A 17,512-nucleotide genomic window follows, 5' to 3' on the forward strand; every position below is an offset into this window, starting at 1 on the left:
AATGACAGGGGTGTGTCAGAAGGTTACAGGAGCCAAAGTGAAAAGGCTCACCTGGCCAACTCTGGGACATTGGAGCAATAAAATAAATAATAACAGTAACAGATTATAACTCATTGACTAAAATAGGAGTCTGTGAGTTCAGATAGGTAAGTACGTAGATAGACACATAGATAAAGGAAAAGAAACTAAACTGTAAAGAGTGATGGATTTAGAAAACTTACTATTTGGCAAGCATGATAGTAATTAATTTAACTGGGAAACATTAATAGATGCTAAAAATAGTGGGCAAAAGTTTATGGAGGAGAGATTCAAACTGCTGTTGTATACCAGTGTTGATGCGATCATTATTCATAATATCTAGTAGGTGGAAACAGCTCAAGTGTCCAGTGTGATGGACAGATGACTAAATAAACTAAATGGGTATGTACATAAAATAGAATAGAATTTAGCCATTACAAGGAGTGAAATTCTGATACATGCTATAACATGAATGAACCTTGAAAATGTGCAAAGTGAGATAAGCTAGACATAAAAGGACAAATACTGTATGATTCCACTTATATGAGATGCCTAGAATAGACAAGTTCCTAGAAACAGGAAGTAGAATAAAGGTTACTAGGCTTGGGAAGTTTTGTTTAGTGGAGGCAGTTTCTCTGGGCCGATAAACAGTTCTGAAAATGGAGATGGTTGCACAGTGTTGTGAGTGCACTTATTGCCACTGAACTGTATGCTTAAAAATGGTTAAAATGACAAATATTGGTACATGTATTTTTATCAAAAATTTTTTTAATTTCAAAATTTGGTGAGGGATGAAATACATGTATATTCTCAAAGTATCCCCCCACAAAACACTTACTAATTACAAAGAGAAATTGTGTAATTATAGAGTGGAAAAACCTGGCAGACACTACCATAACCAAGTGTTCCAAGTTAACACAGCATTAATTTTGTGAAAGTGCTGCCAAAAATGCTTACCCTAAATTAAATTGTGAGATATCATGAGAAAAGTTGAAATTGAGGGACATGGTACAAAATATCTGACTTATAATCTTCAAAAGTGTCATGGTTGTGAAAGTTAAGAAAAGATTAAGGAACTGTTCGAGATTCAGAGAGTCAAAGAAAACTGAGAACTAAATGCATTGCTTAATCCTGAATTGGATCTTTTTGCTAGAAATGACGTTACTGGATAAATATCAAAACTTAAATGGGGTCTGTGGATGAGATCATAATGTAAAATGTTAGGTTCCTGATTTCTCTGTTGGTATTGTGGTTATGTAAGAAAATGTCCTTGTTCATAGAAAATGCATACTATCTGGGCCTGATGGGGTAGCGTGTCTATATTTTAAAGTGATTAAGGGAAAAAAAATTGTTCTTTGTACTATTCTTGAAACTTTTTTGTAAGTTTAAACTGATTTTAAAATAAAAAAGAATATTTACACAAACTAAGAAAAAAGAGATAAAAGAACCTGAATGAAGGCAGTGATTGTGGCCAGGAGCTAGATCCCAAGACTAGGACTTGTATTGGAAAGCCAACTGCCACAGAAATGAGAAAGTTCTTTTGAGTGAGTTACAAAAACTTTCTCTCAAACTCAAGGGTTTCAAGTAAATATATTGAGAATTCTGAGTAGACTGTCTGTCAATTGTAATAGGTAACAGCGGAAAAATAAGCTTCTGGTCAGGGACCTCGTAATTTTGGATTTAGAATGTGAAAACAAAGGAAATGACCAAACAGAATGTAAAAATAGTTGTAAAACTGGCCATTTTATTTTGAAGGATTCAGGTGTTTCAATGCCTTCCTGTTGCAGGTGATGCTGAACAGGAACTTGGTCCCCCTCCATCTGTAGATGAGGCAGCAAACACACTCATGACTCGTCTGGGTTTCCTCCTTGGGGAGAAAGTCACGGAAGTTCAGCCAGGTGACCAGTACAACATGGAAGTCCAGGATGAAAATCAGGTAAACTGCTTCCCATCAGCTTATTGAAACGTGGGATGAATCGGCCTATTATAACCAGGAAAGAAAAACTGTTGCAGGGCGTGGATGTGGGTCTTGTCAGAACAATGATCCCAAGTGTCAAATGCCTTTTCGGGCCTAGAATATAACTTCATTTTCCATAACTACTGTGTTTCTTCAGTTTATGGAACACCTTTTAGTTTCATTCTTAAGTTTAAAAAGCCACTTCAAGGTTTTGATTCCTTTATTGAATGAATGAGGAAATAACTAAACCAACAAACAAGACGCGCGCGCGCGTGTGTGTGTGTGTGTACAAAAGCACCATACCCCTAAACTGCAGAATGCACATTGTTTTCTGATACACATGGATTATTTAGCAAATTTACAATATGCTGATTCATAGACCAGATCTTGACAGATATAGGGCTTTCCCAATAGCTCAGTTGGTAAAGAATCCACCACCAATGCAAGAGACCCCAGTTCAATTCCTGGGTCAGGAAGATGCTCTGGAGAAGGGATAGGCTACCCACTCCAGTATTCTTCCCTTGTGGCTCAGCTGGTAAAGAATCCTCCTGCTATGTGGGAAACCTGGGTTTGATCCCTGGGTTGGAAAGATCCCCTGAAGAAGGGAAAGGCTACCCAGACCAGTATTCTGGCCTGGAGAATACCATGGACTGTATAGTCCATGGGGTCTGAAAGAGTCGAACACAACTGAGCAACTTTCACTACTTTAGTAGAATTAATAGATTATAAAATAACTTAGAAAATGATAGCTAAAAGATAATATATAGAAAATCAAAATCCCCAAGTATTTGGATATTAATATACTCCTAAGTAGCCTTTAGGTTAGAGAATCACAAGATATTAGAAAATATTTTAAACTGAAATAATAAAAACAAAATATAACAAAACTTGTAGTATATAAAGATATGCATTTAAAAACTTTAGGATACATGCATTAGAAAAACTGAAAATCTGAAAAATTAATGATCTAAATATTCATCTCAGTGCAGGAGACACAGGAAACTGGATTGGATTCCTGGGTCAGGGAGGTCCTCTGGAGTAGGAAATGGCAACCCACTCCAGTATTCTTGCCTGGGAAATTCCATGGACAGAGGAGCCTGGTGGGCGACAGATAGGCCATGGTGTCGCAGAGAGTCAGACACGACTTAGTGATTGAGCACACTCGCATTTACTGCTGTATCCTCTGCACCTGGGACAAACTCTTCTGTTAGTAAGTGTTCAGTAAGTATTTACTGCCTGAATAAGTGGCCTCCTAACAGGGCTCTGCCTCCACTTTTGCCTCCTGTGGTCTGTTTACACAGAATCCAGCGCAACCCTTATAAAATGAGAATCTGGTCCTTTTATTGTATTGGCCAAAAAGTTTGTTCAGATTTTTTTATAGGCCATTGTGGAAAACCTGAACAAACTTTTTGGCCAGCCCAGTATTTTTCTGCTCTCAATCTTCTACTGTATCCCCCAAATTTAACCCTAAATCTGAAATCCTTAGCATGGCGAGAAAGGGGCTGCCTGATCTGACCCCTCGCTGCCTGTCCTGTATCATTTCCTGCCCCTGACCCTTTCACTGCAGCTCTCCAGCAACACTGGCCTTCCTGTCATTCCTCAGACACATAAAACATTCATTTATACTGGAATGTTCTTGCACATAACTCACTTCCTCACTTCATCCAGTGCTCTACTCAAATGTTATCTCCTCAGTAAGGCCTTCCTTAGTTATTTTATCTAATAGCCCCTGCCCATCACTGTATCCCCTTACCCTGCTTTATAGCTCTTATCATTAATTTATTACATGACATATTTAGTTGTGAGGGATTGTTTGATCTCATGCAAGAAGGTAAGCTTCATGATGACAGGTATTGATTTCTTTTCATAACTAATTTACATTGTAACCATGTCTGTATCATGTGATCTGAATAGAAAATTAAAATGATATGTGTTGAGGGCTTTTTAAAAATTGATATAAATAAAACATCTATTTTACTTGTGAGTTTTTGATATTCATGTCAGGTTAAAATATGACTGCTATAATAATGACCCAGCAACATGACATTACAATCTGAGAATTTGCCAAGGACGCTGTTGTTTCTAAAACGCTACATTTCTTCAGGTGCTAAAATTTATATTGGGTTGCTTTTGAGATGCCTTATTGTCACCGCATGTTGCAGTGATTTCTGAATTAAGCCCCAAGTCAATAGAGTGTGCCTTACTTGTGCATTTACTATGTGATTCATCATAAAATAAGTAAATGAGTAGTATCATTGATTTGATGTAGCTAAAGTGATGCCATAACAGAAAAGTCACTGAACCAGGAGGTAGAAAATCTGTGTTCCGGTTCCAGCTCTACCACCTACCATTTTGTAAATTTGGACATGTCGCTTAACCTCTCTCAGCTTTAGGTTTTTCAAAGTTAATAGTAACTAACATTAAATAAGTGTTTACTATGTATAATCATTGTACTAGTTGCTTTATTTACACTGTTTCATTTAAGCTTCCTTACAACTCAGTGTGGTAGAGTCCTTTTAATATTTCAACTTTCAGATAAGAAAAAAAGAAACACTGCCAGAAAGTGATGGACTAGTATTCAATCCAGGCAGTCTGCTTTTACAACTTATGTTCTCAACAGCTACACCATACCAGTCCAGAGTAATATGAAATAATGACAGGATTGTTGTGAAGATCAAGTTAAATCATGAATACGAAAGCACTTTGTAAGCTGTAAAATGTCATGCAAACAAAAGATATAAAACAGTATGTAATGTAATTTATATGTAAATGTATTCAGAAAGTATGAGTTGGAGGAACTTGCTTCATAGCTTTTATATTTAGTGTAGTTTTTACACTTCATACTTGGTTGATAAGGAGAAATAAGGTAGTAACATTTTTTTAAAAAAAACTTTAACTTTGAAACATTAAACAAATGTAAGATATTAATAATAAAACTACATGATAGCCTGCTTGAAATGTAATATACCATGACACTGTCTTGGAACCACCTAAGAAAGTGGCTGAATTGATCACCTATATTTCTAGTCTTAGGAAGATTATTAGTGACTTTCTTCTGTGCTAAAGAGCATACTAACAGATATGCTTTGTTTAAGAAGACCCGTAGTGATGGTGTCCTCAGAACAGTATTAATAATGACAGAATCCAGCACACACAAGTTACCATATATCATTTTTTTGCAAAAGACAAGATATTCAAAGTGATATTCATTGACCAGTGTATTTTCTTTTCTCTGTAGTTTCTGGAGTATTAGGATGTAGGACCTTGAAGAGATCCAGATTGGGAGTTTGGGATCCAATGGGATCAATGGGAAAACCACCAAAAGGTTTTAGAAGTAGAGTGGCTTGATTAGGTGTCCATTTTAGCCTACAGTATGGCGAGTAAATAATGTCTTTCTGTGCCTAAAAGAGTATCTCATTAACTAGCCTCCTTAAGTAAATACTGGAGTGGGTTGCCATTTCCTTCTCCAGGGGATCTTCCCGACCCAGGGATCTAACCCAGGTCTCCTGCATTGCAGGCAGATGCTTTAACCTCTGAGCCACTAGGGAAGCCCTACGTAAATATAAGACTTGCCTTTAAATTCACAAGCCATGAAACAAATTTTCTGCTTTCTGAATGAGTTGATCTTTAAGCTTTGCTTTTACAGTTAAAGCTTTTAAAGCATATATTCTGTGAGAAATGCTTTATTTTCCAGAAAATAACTTATAGTAAAAATAATATGTCATTTGAGCTTAACCTTCACTTTTGCTCTATTATGCATATAATAGTTTCCTTTCTCAGAGAACAGCCTGAGAATCTTGTCTGAAAATGGAAATGAGTTACCATAGAAGTAATAGATTCATACCAAAATGAAACTTTTTCAATATGGAATGACTATAGATATATCTAATGTAAAAAGATTCTAGTACAATTCTAATAAAGTAGCCACATGTTTCTTAAACTGAGAATGAGGCGGTTAAAAATTGCTCTACCAGATTCTAACTAGGGAGGATTCTAATTTAGTAAGACTGGGGTGGGGTTCAGTATCTGTCAGTTTTGTAGTGAAACTTGTTTTTTACATTCCACAGGTAATTCTCCTGCAAGCCCTACTCATGCTCTAATAGGCTAACATCATTTTGTAGAAATAGAGGAAATTACAAAGAAATTGAAACTCCTCCCTCCAATGGTGAAAAATTATATAGAAGAGAAATGGCATAGATTTGAGGGCTTATTGTATTATTAAGAAGAATCAGTTTCTAATATTAGTTATATGATTAAAAAGATTTACTTGATTGCAGTGTTCTGAGAAAGTCATTTATGCTTGGTTGAGTTCCATGTATCTTTTATATCCTGGTTATAGCATTTAAATTAAAATCAAAACCTGAATTCAACACAGATAATTGAATACGGGGAATTGCATCTGGCACTCATTTTGGGACGAGTCAAAGAGCCTTAATATTCTCATAACCAGTGATCAACATATTTTCCAATCAAGTTATAAAATGTAACTCTTCAGTTTATCAAAGAGATTATGAGTAGACTCTATACGTAAAGAAATTGAAATGCTTTTTTTTTCAAATGTCAAATTTATCATTAGTCCTCCTTCAAGTAATTCTGCCATTGACCAGTTACTGTTTTGAAAAGGAAAAAATTTCTTAAGTGTTCGAAAAAACATATATACTTTCACTCATTATTTCATTAATTTATTTGGGTAGAAAGAGCTAAAGAAAATGAATTGTCATTAAACTAGGTAAACCAGAATATATTACCATCAGTCTCCCATCAAAAATGTAAAAAGGAGGTAACTTCAGGTATAAGAGTTACTCAGTGATCTGTCTGTAATCAGTTTTTACAGAGAAATTATTTTGTTTGTATTAAATTAATATTATTCTACTTCATTTGACAAACTTTTAAATAGGCATTTTCCCTACATTCATTTATTACCTCTGTGAAGCCACCTATGTATCAAAAAATGCCCATCTTATTACTTCTTGGCTGCAAAGATTTTTTTTCTACCCAAAGAAAATTATTAGCAAGACCAAGTTCTAAGCCTTCAGAAAATTTATGTTGATTGAAAGCAGCAAGAAAAATTTTTGATGAATAAAAAAAATCATCTATTAATTCATAGCAATAATAAAGACTACTTGTCACTGTAAATTTCCTAGGCAGAAAAAACAGACCACAATCTCTGCTCATGTTAAATGTATCAAGCTTCACCTTAATTATAGAACACAGAATGGTTATCCCGGAAAGCAAAAACAAACAGAACCTAATAGCTGTAAAAGCTGTGCGTGTAGATTTTTTTTCTTTTTGTTATCAAAGCATATGTTTTACCATAAGATACACTTTCACTTAACAGCTGATCAGCTTGTCTTATTTTTCATTCAATTCTTCAGACCTCAGCAATCACCCAGCGGATAAGTCCCTGTTCCACCTTGACTAGCAGCACTGCCTCTCCACCAGCCAGCAGCCCCTGCTCCACTCTCCCACCAGTCAGTACAAGTGCGACCGCCAAGGACGGCAGCTATGGGGCCGTCACGAGTCCAACCTCCACCCTTGAAAGCAGAGATAGTGGAATCATTGGTGAGTTGGTTTATATACTAATCATTTTGTGTCTTTTTTTCTTTTTGTAATAATTATACAAGCTTAAGGTTTTCAAAAATTCTGCTTTTGAGTTATTGAGATATATTTATATATATGTATAAAATATGTGTCCTTTTCTTTTTAATATTGCTGTTGAGAGGCATAAAGCATTAAAAAAGAAGATAGAGGTGCCTCTCCCTGCTTAACCAGTCCTTTAAAGACATTATCTCACTGATCGTACAAAAGTCTGAGATTGTCTACTTTATGAAAATAAAATACCCTGAATAAGCAAAAAGTAAATAAATAAAGATACTATCTGGTGAAAGAAGGGGTGAATAGAAAAAGTTCTTCCTACTTCTTCTTGTAAATTCACTTACATCATCCATCTACCGACAGAAGTCATTCAGAAAAAGTTCATTTCTCACTAAACTAGTAGAGTTTCTTGGTATTTCTCAGTCTGTCATATACTTACTGCCTGTTGTATGCTTGTTAAGGGGACTCAGTCACATGGAAATGAGGAAAGTTTGGGAAAAGAATCTGAAGAAAAGAAATGCAAAGGGGGGAAATTAGACTGAGCACAGAATCTTAGGGAACATTCTGATTGATCAGGGGGAGGTGAGAGGTGTGAGAATGAGCCAGTGGATACAGAAATGGAGTGATCAGACAAACAGGAGAAAAATCAAGGCAGTATATATAATATAACCAGTGCCAAGGAAGGTAAAGGATTCAGGGAAGGAGTGAGGAAAGGCTGCTCAACAAATGACAGACACTGAAGAGGACAGGAAAATGGAAATAAGACAATAAAATATTTTTTCCTCATTTGGCTTGCTTCTGCTGCTGCTGCTAAGTCGCTTCAGTCATGTCCGACTCTATGTGACCCCATAGACGGCAGCCCACCAGGCTCCCCCATCCCTGGGATTCTCCAGGCAAGAACACTGGAGTGGGTTGCCATTTCCTTCTCCAGTGCATAAAAGTGAAAAGTAAAAGCGAAGTCACTCAGTTGTGTCCGACCCTTCGCGACCCCATGGACTGCAGCCTACCAGGCTCCTCCGTCCATGAGATTTTCCAGACAAGAGTACTGGAGTGGGTTGCCATTGCCTTCTCCTTGGCTTGCTTCTAAAGGTTATCAAATCAAAATATTTGTTTAGATGTTATGGCAAATAATTTAATGCCATGTCAACTAAGCATATCTCTTTCACTTAAATGAATTATATCAGCATGTGAATTTATTCGTTTTAAATAATGAGCCAATAAAAAGAATATTTTTACAGGATGCAAAATTAACATACAAAAACCAATTGCATTTCTATACTTTGACAATAGATAACCAAAAAAAAAAAGAAAACAGTTCCACTACAATAAGATCAAACAGAATAAAAGACTTAGGAGTAAATTTAACCGAGCAGGTAAAAGACTTGTACACTAGACATTATAAAACATTACTGAAGAAATTTTTAAAAGACTTAAATAATTGGAAATACATCCAGTTCATGGATTGTTAAAAGATAGTATTTGCCAAAGCAATCTATAGATTCATTGAAATCCCTATCATAATCCCAACAAAGTTGTTTGTAGAAACACCCATTCTAAAATTCATGTGGAATCTCAAAGGACCATGAATAGTCAAAACAGTTTTGAAAAAGGGAACAAAGTTGGAAGACTCAAACTTCCTGATTTCAAAACTTACTCCAAAGCTCCTTAAAGGCAGGATTCCTATCTATACTCTCAGTATTTAACATAATTTCTAACTTGTGATTTCTTTATATGAGGAGTATTTATAATATACTATCATTAAATAGCTAAATATTTTAACAAAACAAAATACATACATAAAATATGATGAAAAATAGCCTATTTTCCTAATCTCTGAAATAATTTGTAGAAAATTGGAATTATCTGTTTCTTGACCATTTAGTAGGCTCTACCATTAAAGTGGGCTTTTCTGATGGCTCAAGCAGGTAAAAAAATCCACCTGTAATATAGGAGACATGGGTTTGAGTCCTGCTTCGGGAAGATCCTGATATTTTCTTCATGCAGATTTTTTAAACTACTACTTCAATGTATTTAATGCTATAGGACTTAAAATTTTTTTTCCTTCCTGAATCTGTTTTCCTTAATAATTGTTTAAATCTTTTTCAGATTTACTTGCATAAAATTGTCTAAAATATCCTTATTGTGACATCACTGTCTACTCAGGAACCAAGCTAGAAAGCCAAGGGGAATCCTTGCCTCCTTCCTTCCCCTGTATTTCTCATCCCTGTGTTTTCTTTTCATCTCTCCTAGCATTGCCTTCATAATCCTCATTACCTTAAACCTAGATTAATACAGATCTAACTGTTCTCTCTGCTTTTTCTTCTTGTCCTTTCTAAGTCTGTTTTTCCCACAGCCAACCAAAGCAAATTAACTGAGAAATGATTACTACTTTGATTCTGTTATCTGTAAGGTGCAGTAATCTACCTAGAAACCAAATCTGATCAGATCACTCCTGATCTGTCCACAGCCAATTTCTCCAGCCTTTAATCCCACTACTAGAGTCTAACATTAAATTTTGTGGTAACCTGACACATTGCAGTTTTTCACCTCTCTACTTTTGCCCGTATTGATCATTCTGCCTGTAATCTCCTCTCCCCCTCTTAAATTTGATTAACTCCCACATACTTTTAAGAATCACCTTAAGTGATTCACCACTGCCACCACCCCCTCTCTTCATTTCTCCACTCCACCTCCTCTCTAGTACCTATTACTATTCCATGTTCCCAGATACAGCATATCTGTATCATTGCATTTAACACTAGTATTATAATCCCTTTGAGAGCCTGCTTTTCATCCTTAGACTATTTAGAAAGTGTGCCTTATTCATCCATATCTGTAGCGCCTAGTCCAGTAACTGAAAATGTGGTAGCATGGTAGGTGCTCAGTAAATATTTATAAAAAGGAAAGCTTAAGAGTGAAAGGGTGGGAGATGAAGGATGACTGACCTGGTACTTTCAGTTACTTTTTTGACAGTGTTTAGAGTGACCATTCGGAGAAGGCAATGGCACCCCACTCCAGTACTCTTGCCTGGAAAATCCCATGGACGGAGGAGCCTGGTGGGCTGCAGTCCATGGGGTCACTGAGAGTCGGACACGACTGAGTGACTTCACTTTCACTCTTCACTTTCATGCATTGGAGAAGGAAATGGCAACTCACTCCAGTGTTCTTGCCTTGAGAATCCCATGAACGGGAGAGCCTGATGGGCTGCTGTCTATGGGGTCGCACAGAGTTGGACACGACTGAAGCGACTTAGCAGCAGCAGAGTGACCATTGGGTGCAAGATGGAACATTATTATTAAATTTTTAATAAATAGTAGAGTTCTTCCATTGACTATTCTACTGTGTTCTTTTTATGATTCATTTTGGCACAATGACTTCTATAATCTCTAGCCAAACCTCTTCCTGGGTTCTTCTCTCGGTATTATTAGTGTCTGTAACTGCATGTCATCAATATTGCCATACCAAAAAAGAGTACTTTAGAAATATATTTATTCAAGCAGTGGGCATGGTGCTGACAGATTGGACAAAATCCGTTTGCAAGTACATTCTAAGTGGAAGCTTAACATGTCAGTGGATGTTCAAAATAAATGTTCATAATGTTCTTAAATTAAAAATGAGATTCCCGCTTTGACATATAACAATGTTCCTCATTTTTTTCTGGTATATTTCCAAAATTATGTTCCTTGTAAAAGTAAGTACCTTTGTGGATAACAGAGCTAATTTGGAGAATAGTAAACTTCCATTATTTAATGTATATAAATACTGAAACAGATTTACTTGCAGAATCGTGAGACAAGAAAGAGAATAATGTCTTCTGCTTCTAAAATTACTTACATTGTAGAGTAGTTATCAAATTATATATGTGCAGCTTATCTTGAGAAACAACTTGTTTCTCTTTAGTTTTTTTTGCATTGCATTTGAGTTAGAAGAAAATTGCATGTGGCGTAAGTAATAATAATCAAAGATATTGTTATTACCATGGAAATATCAAGGCTCGCCTATCTTAACTGTTTTAATATGTTTTGTTTAAGTATTTTCCCCACTGATAATAGAAATATCTACTTTTCCAAATTAAATATTGCTTACATTATTTCAAACAATAACATCTATTGTTTGTTAGTATACCATTTTTTTTTCATATTTTATTTATTTATTTTTTAAAATATACATTTATTTATTTTAATTGGAGGTTAATTACTTTACAATATTGTATTGGTTTTGCCATGCATCAACATGAATCCGCCACCGGTATACACGTGTTCCCCATCCCAAACCCCTCTCCCTCCTCCCTCCCCATACCATCCCTCTGGGTCGCCTCAGTGCACCAGCCCCAAGCATCCAGTATCATGCATCTTGCCCCATCAGTAAAAAACACAAAAGCTATTAAAAGTTATCATTTGAATTATCCATTTTTATTCCTTTATATATCAGTCAGTTCAGTGTGAATTCCTTTTGATTACATTTTGTAACTATAGCGATCAGAATTTTAGTGATTCCTGCCTGTATCACTTTCATAGCTTGCCAAAATATGTAGAATTCTAGTTATAAAATCAGAATATTAGAAATGCAGGCTTCCTGAATTTTAAGTCTTATGAGTGTAAAAAGTTCCTTTCTTGGATTTTAAAGGATTGGCAATAGCTATGACTACTTATATTCTCTGTGATCTGAATTCACCCCATACGTGATTTAATTTTTACCATAGAAAGCATTCTCTGTAACAGTCATAGCTTCTCTGTCTTCAGACTCACAGCTTTCTTAAATATGTGGTAAAATATCACTGACATGATTGTCAGGTATTTACAGTATAATTTCATATTTGTGACTATTTTATTGGTATTAATTTGATGGTATGATGCCTTTATATATGTGCCTAGGTAGATGCCACTAACTACGCATAATCTATCAGCTATACATAGCTTCAAGCAAAAATCCTGATAATCATAAACTCTGTGAGATACACATCATTTTTCTAGCCTATCCTTTTTCATGTGAAGTTTGAATAGTGGTCTGTTTTGGCATGGTGGTGTTTAGTAAAACAAATTTAAGCATGGATCCATTTTGTTTTGGCCTTTTGTTTATTTGGGGATTCACAGTTCCTTCCAGAAAGGTATAATTCTTGAATTCCCCCTTTTAATCAAATCTCAGTGTTTTGTTTTGTCTTTAGGTCCTGATTTATTGCCAAATTTGGTCTTATATCTTTTAGCCTTGTGTCATTTAACACCTAGGAAAATGAAATGCCTGCAGCTTTACTTGTTCAGTGATTATTTTTTCCCTAGTATTTCACATTAGTAACTAAAAAGCAAAATCAGAAACTCCTCCTCATCAAAGACCCTTGTTCCTTTAGTAACATATATTCCATTAGGCAGGGCTTCCCAGGTAATACAGTGGTAAAGAATCTGCCTGTAATGCCGGAGACCTGGGTTCGATCCCTAGATTGGGAAGATCCCCTGGAGAAGGGAATAGCTACTCACTCCAGTATTCTTGCCTGGAGAATTCTATGGATAGAGGAGCCTGGTCCACGTGGTCACAAAGAGTCACTGAACGACTGAATGACATGCACACACATTCCAGTAGGATGTAATGTGTTCTCTGGTCCAAATTGTCACATTTAAGAAGTCATTCTTCTGAGTCACAAACTGAGCGTTAGATAATTTTTCATATTTTCTACAACCTGTTTTCAGAAATGTGCAATTGTATCTTCACTAAGCTCTTCCAGTTATTTTTTTTATTATTTTATTTTTAAACTTTACAACATTGTATTAGTTTTGCCAAATATCGAAATGAATCCGCCACAGGTATACCTGTGTTCCCCATCCTGAACCCTCCTCCCTCCTCCCTTCCCATACCCTTCCTCTGGGTCGTCCCAGTGCACCAGCCCCAAGCATCCAGTATCATGCATCGAACCTGGACTGGCGACTCGTTTCATACATGATATTATACATGTTTCAATGGCATTCTCCCAAATCTCCCCACCCTCTCCCTCTCCCACAGAGTCCATAAGACTGATCTATACATCAGTGTCTCTTTTGCTGTCTCATATACAGGGTTATTGTTTTAATTAAACTTAAAAGCTCTTCCAGTTATTATGCTAGTGACTCTGTCATCCTTGGAGGTGGTTTAGTCGCTCATCGTGTCTGACTCTTTGCGACCCCATGGACTGTAGCCCACCAGGCTCCTCTGACCATGGGATTTTCCAGGCAGAATACTGGAGTGGGTTGCATTTCCTTCTCCAGGGGATCTTCCCACACCAGGGATCGAACCTGATTCTCCTGCGTTGCAGGCGGATTCTTCACCAACTGAGCCACCAGGGAAGGTTCACCTTCTAATTACTTAGCACTAATAAATTTTGGTAGTTATATTGCATGAATATTTGTCGAAGATGTCTGTCTGGACACTGCCTATTTAAATGATCAAGAAGACCAGAGCATTTCCCTTGCGTGACTGACCTAACTAACGAACGACAGCAATCATTGATTGAGTACAGAGTATGAGGCAGGTTGTTGTTGTTTAGGCAGGTACCATTATTTAATTCTTACAGTCATCTTATACGAAAATAAAGAGTCGCCAGGATCAAATAATTGAAAAGATACATAAGACTCCACAGAAAAATTCTTACAAAAAGCTTTTAGTAAAGATATAGTCCAGCAGGCGAAAAGCATGCAAGTGAGCACAGAGGACCCAAGACCCTCCCAGGTGGAGCTCTCCAGGTTCCTTTTTAATCAAACAGGATGGATGCGCTCTGTCCCCAGAGTGTAAGTCACCAAGATTTGTATAAGGAATCTGGGTTTCAGGAGAGCTCCCCAAAAGTTGACAGTGAAGCTTTTTGTTCGTCTCTGGTCCCATGGCTAAGCCAGGCTGTCTAAGTCCTCCAGATGTAAGCTGGCAATAAACAACTAGACCTGGGTGCTACCTGGGGAATTTCAAACCTTAAACAGCAAATTATAAGTTGTTAGTTATCCCAGTTGACCTTATCTTGGCTAAGAGTCAGTTCCAGACTTCCAGTCATCCCTAGAGATAAGTATAGGACTGGCCCAGTCTAGCTGTGAATTAACTCTGTCTTACATAATAGTATAATGATGTTTCTTAGACTTAGAAAACTGGGGTTCAAAAATAATTGGTCCCAGATCACACAGATGTTGAGAGGCAAAGCTGAGATTCAAGTTCAGGTCTGTATAACTTCAAAACCCACACTGCATAGTTCTAAATCATTCTCTCTCAGAACAGATGACCTAACACCATTATCTAGCATTAAAAACTTAGTCTTTATCAACAAAAGCAGAGTAGTGAATCAAGATAAAAATGATTACTATCAGATTTCAAAAAATGATTACTATTGCTATTACTGGAAACATGATTTCTGGGTCCTTTAGGACTGACACAGATGCCAGAATAAGGAATGTTAAGCTTTTTTGAAAAATTATTGCTGTCAGTTTTAAAATATTATTGACGACAAGCAAATGTGCCTATATGCATGTATCAATCCATTTACAGAGGGTATATTTTATGGTATGTAAATTATACCTCAATAAAACTTTTTTAATATATGGAGTTAATTTTATTCACAATGAGGCTACTTATAAGCCTGTAATTCCTACTTCCTCACACTGTCTTACTGTCCTATATGGCTGTGTCAGCACTTCTTTATACTGAGATAGCAATTTTTTTTCTATATCAAGGAAAGAAAATGCAGAAAGTCTCAGAAAAATCTCTTTAGTTAGTTACAACTCAGTATTTTCCCACCATTCTTTGTTGCACCTGGAAATAACTAGATCTAAAGAATTAAAGTAGGGACAGAATAGGTCTATTGGAAAACAGATACGTATATTTTTCAGTGAGAGGCCATGTCTTCCTCTTCAGCTCCATTCATAGAAATTTTGCACATACGGGTTGTTAATTCATGTAGGCCAACATCTGATATATAGATTGTGTGGGCTTTAGACTTTTGAAATTTTTAGTTACCACATGAATCAAAAATATCGTTGCATTCTCTGATGCTTCATTCACTTTGGTAACTTTAAATTATATGATACAGTCTCACTATAGAGGAATAGTTGAGTAAAATAGAAGCATTTGTTAAATAATATATGGATATTAGCATGTTGTTATTAAAAATAGCATTTCATTTTGTTATTCTTCATTTTTTGTGTGTATGTGGCCTCTTCTGTCACAGAATTGTCCTTTTTCTGGGATTAATGATTTAGGACCTATCTTGTTCACCACTGTACTCTGACATAAACTAGTTGCTCAATAAAATTTTATTGACTAAATAATTGAATGAAATTAACTCAGAGTCACCATGCTCTGGGAAAAGCATCAGTGAAGCAGAAATGTACAAAAGTCCTCATTGGGAATGTTGACCCAGAGACTCTTAACTTCTGGTGCTTTTGGTGAGTTGTCTGTTTTCACTCTGGTCCCCAGTGGTTCTGGCCCATTGAGCATCCAGTAAAACTAAGTTATTCATCCTCTCAACAGATACGTGTTGATCATAGTTTAAACTGTGTGCCAGAGCCTAGATACATTTCTCTTTAGTGAAAAAGGGCAGAGGATACTTCGGGTTCGAAAAACAAATGAAGTATGAAGTATCAGGTTGGTTTATGCAGATAGTACAATTAAAGTGCAAAATGACATCAATGCTCTTCTTACTTGGGAAACTAGATGTCTTCCTTGTTTTTACTTTAAATACCATGACCATAGATGGCCTTCCTTATTGTAAACGTCATCATTTAAATGATAAAATAGGGCCCATGGGCCACTGAATATTTCTGTCTTTGTACCATGAATTCAGTTTCTTAGATCTTTTCACCACCAATGAGGACTTTCATAATTTTTATTGATAGACCTCATGTTTTTGAAAAAATTTTCGACATCACACTGTGCATCATCAGATAGGTTATATCTCATTTTTATTTATCAAACATACATATGCATGATGTGTTTATGTATCATGTCGTTGTTGTTATTGAATTGCTCAGTCATGTCCAACTCTTTGTGACCCTATGGACTATAGCCCTCCAGGCTCCACTGTCCATGGAATTCTCCAGGCAGAAATACTGGAGTGGGTAGCCATTGTCTTCTCCAGGGGATCTCCCTGACACAGGAATCAAACCCTTGTCTCCTGCATCTCCTGTTGGCAGGCAGGTTCTTTACCACTGAGCCACCTGAGAAGTGGTATATTATGTGTATATATACATATGTGTGTGTGTGTGTGTATATGTGTGTATATATATATGCCAAAATTTCTGTTCAACATGTAGGTAACTGGTGTTATCACCCCTGATGTAACTGCAGCTAAGTTTATAGAAGCTTGACATTTTAGTTAGCTGGTCACCAGTAAACATATTATTTCTTAGAAATTAATTGAAATATTGAAAAATTGAAAAAACCAATTACTACCTTCTCAGACCTTTAAAAAGTGTAGTGTTTCAGTGTTTGGGACCTACTGAATGTGCTCATGGTTTATCTGAGGAAAAGGGCTATATTTCTGGAATATATACCAGGGTAAGACCACACAGATACAAGTGAACCTTAGCCAGCTCTTAATTTGGAACCTAAGGATAAAAACTTCTGCTAGGACACACCACCAAAAAAAAAAAAAAAAAAAAAAAACCCAGACATGAAAGGCAAAGGGTTAAATAACAGATACTTTCCATGTGGATCAGTCCTTTGAGAAACAGAAGTTTGCATTCTCCATCATTCAGGATACTGACCCTAGCAGCTGTGTGAACTCCAAGCTTCTAGCTAAGAATACAAAGTCAGATGAATCACAACATCTTTATCCCAAATGAAACTATACTTCAGTCAGATTTTTCTGAAAGAAAAATGTTGAAATGTATTTTAAATGAGACAGTTTCTATAAATTAGGATAAGAAACATGCATCTGTTTAAAAAGAACACCCACAGACACATAAACACATAATATAAATATACACTGTATACTATCAC

The 17,512-nt window shown here is 36.3% G+C and overlaps 1 protein-coding gene across 6 annotated transcripts in view; it reads left to right on the plus strand.

Annotated features, from left to right (window-relative positions):
• The window catches only part of TANC2 (tetratricopeptide repeat, ankyrin repeat and coiled-coil containing 2), a 365,204-nt gene that overhangs the window by 219,678 nt on the left and 128,014 nt on the right, over positions 1 to 17,512 (plus strand). For all 6 annotated transcript variants that reach the window (XM_061392283.1, XM_061392284.1, XM_061392285.1 and 3 more), the window contains 2 exons: positions 1,806 to 1,954; positions 7,351 to 7,537. In XM_061392283.1, coding sequence (XP_061248267.1) covers positions 1,806 to 1,954; positions 7,351 to 7,537 — 336 coding nt within the window. The remainder of the gene's footprint in view (positions 1 to 1,805; positions 1,955 to 7,350; positions 7,538 to 17,512) is intronic.

This window comes from Bos javanicus, chromosome 19 (assembly GCF_032452875.1).
Source record: "Bos javanicus breed banteng chromosome 19, ARS-OSU_banteng_1.0, whole genome shotgun sequence".
Lineage (NCBI taxonomy): Eukaryota > Metazoa > Chordata > Mammalia > Artiodactyla > Bovidae > Bos > Bos javanicus.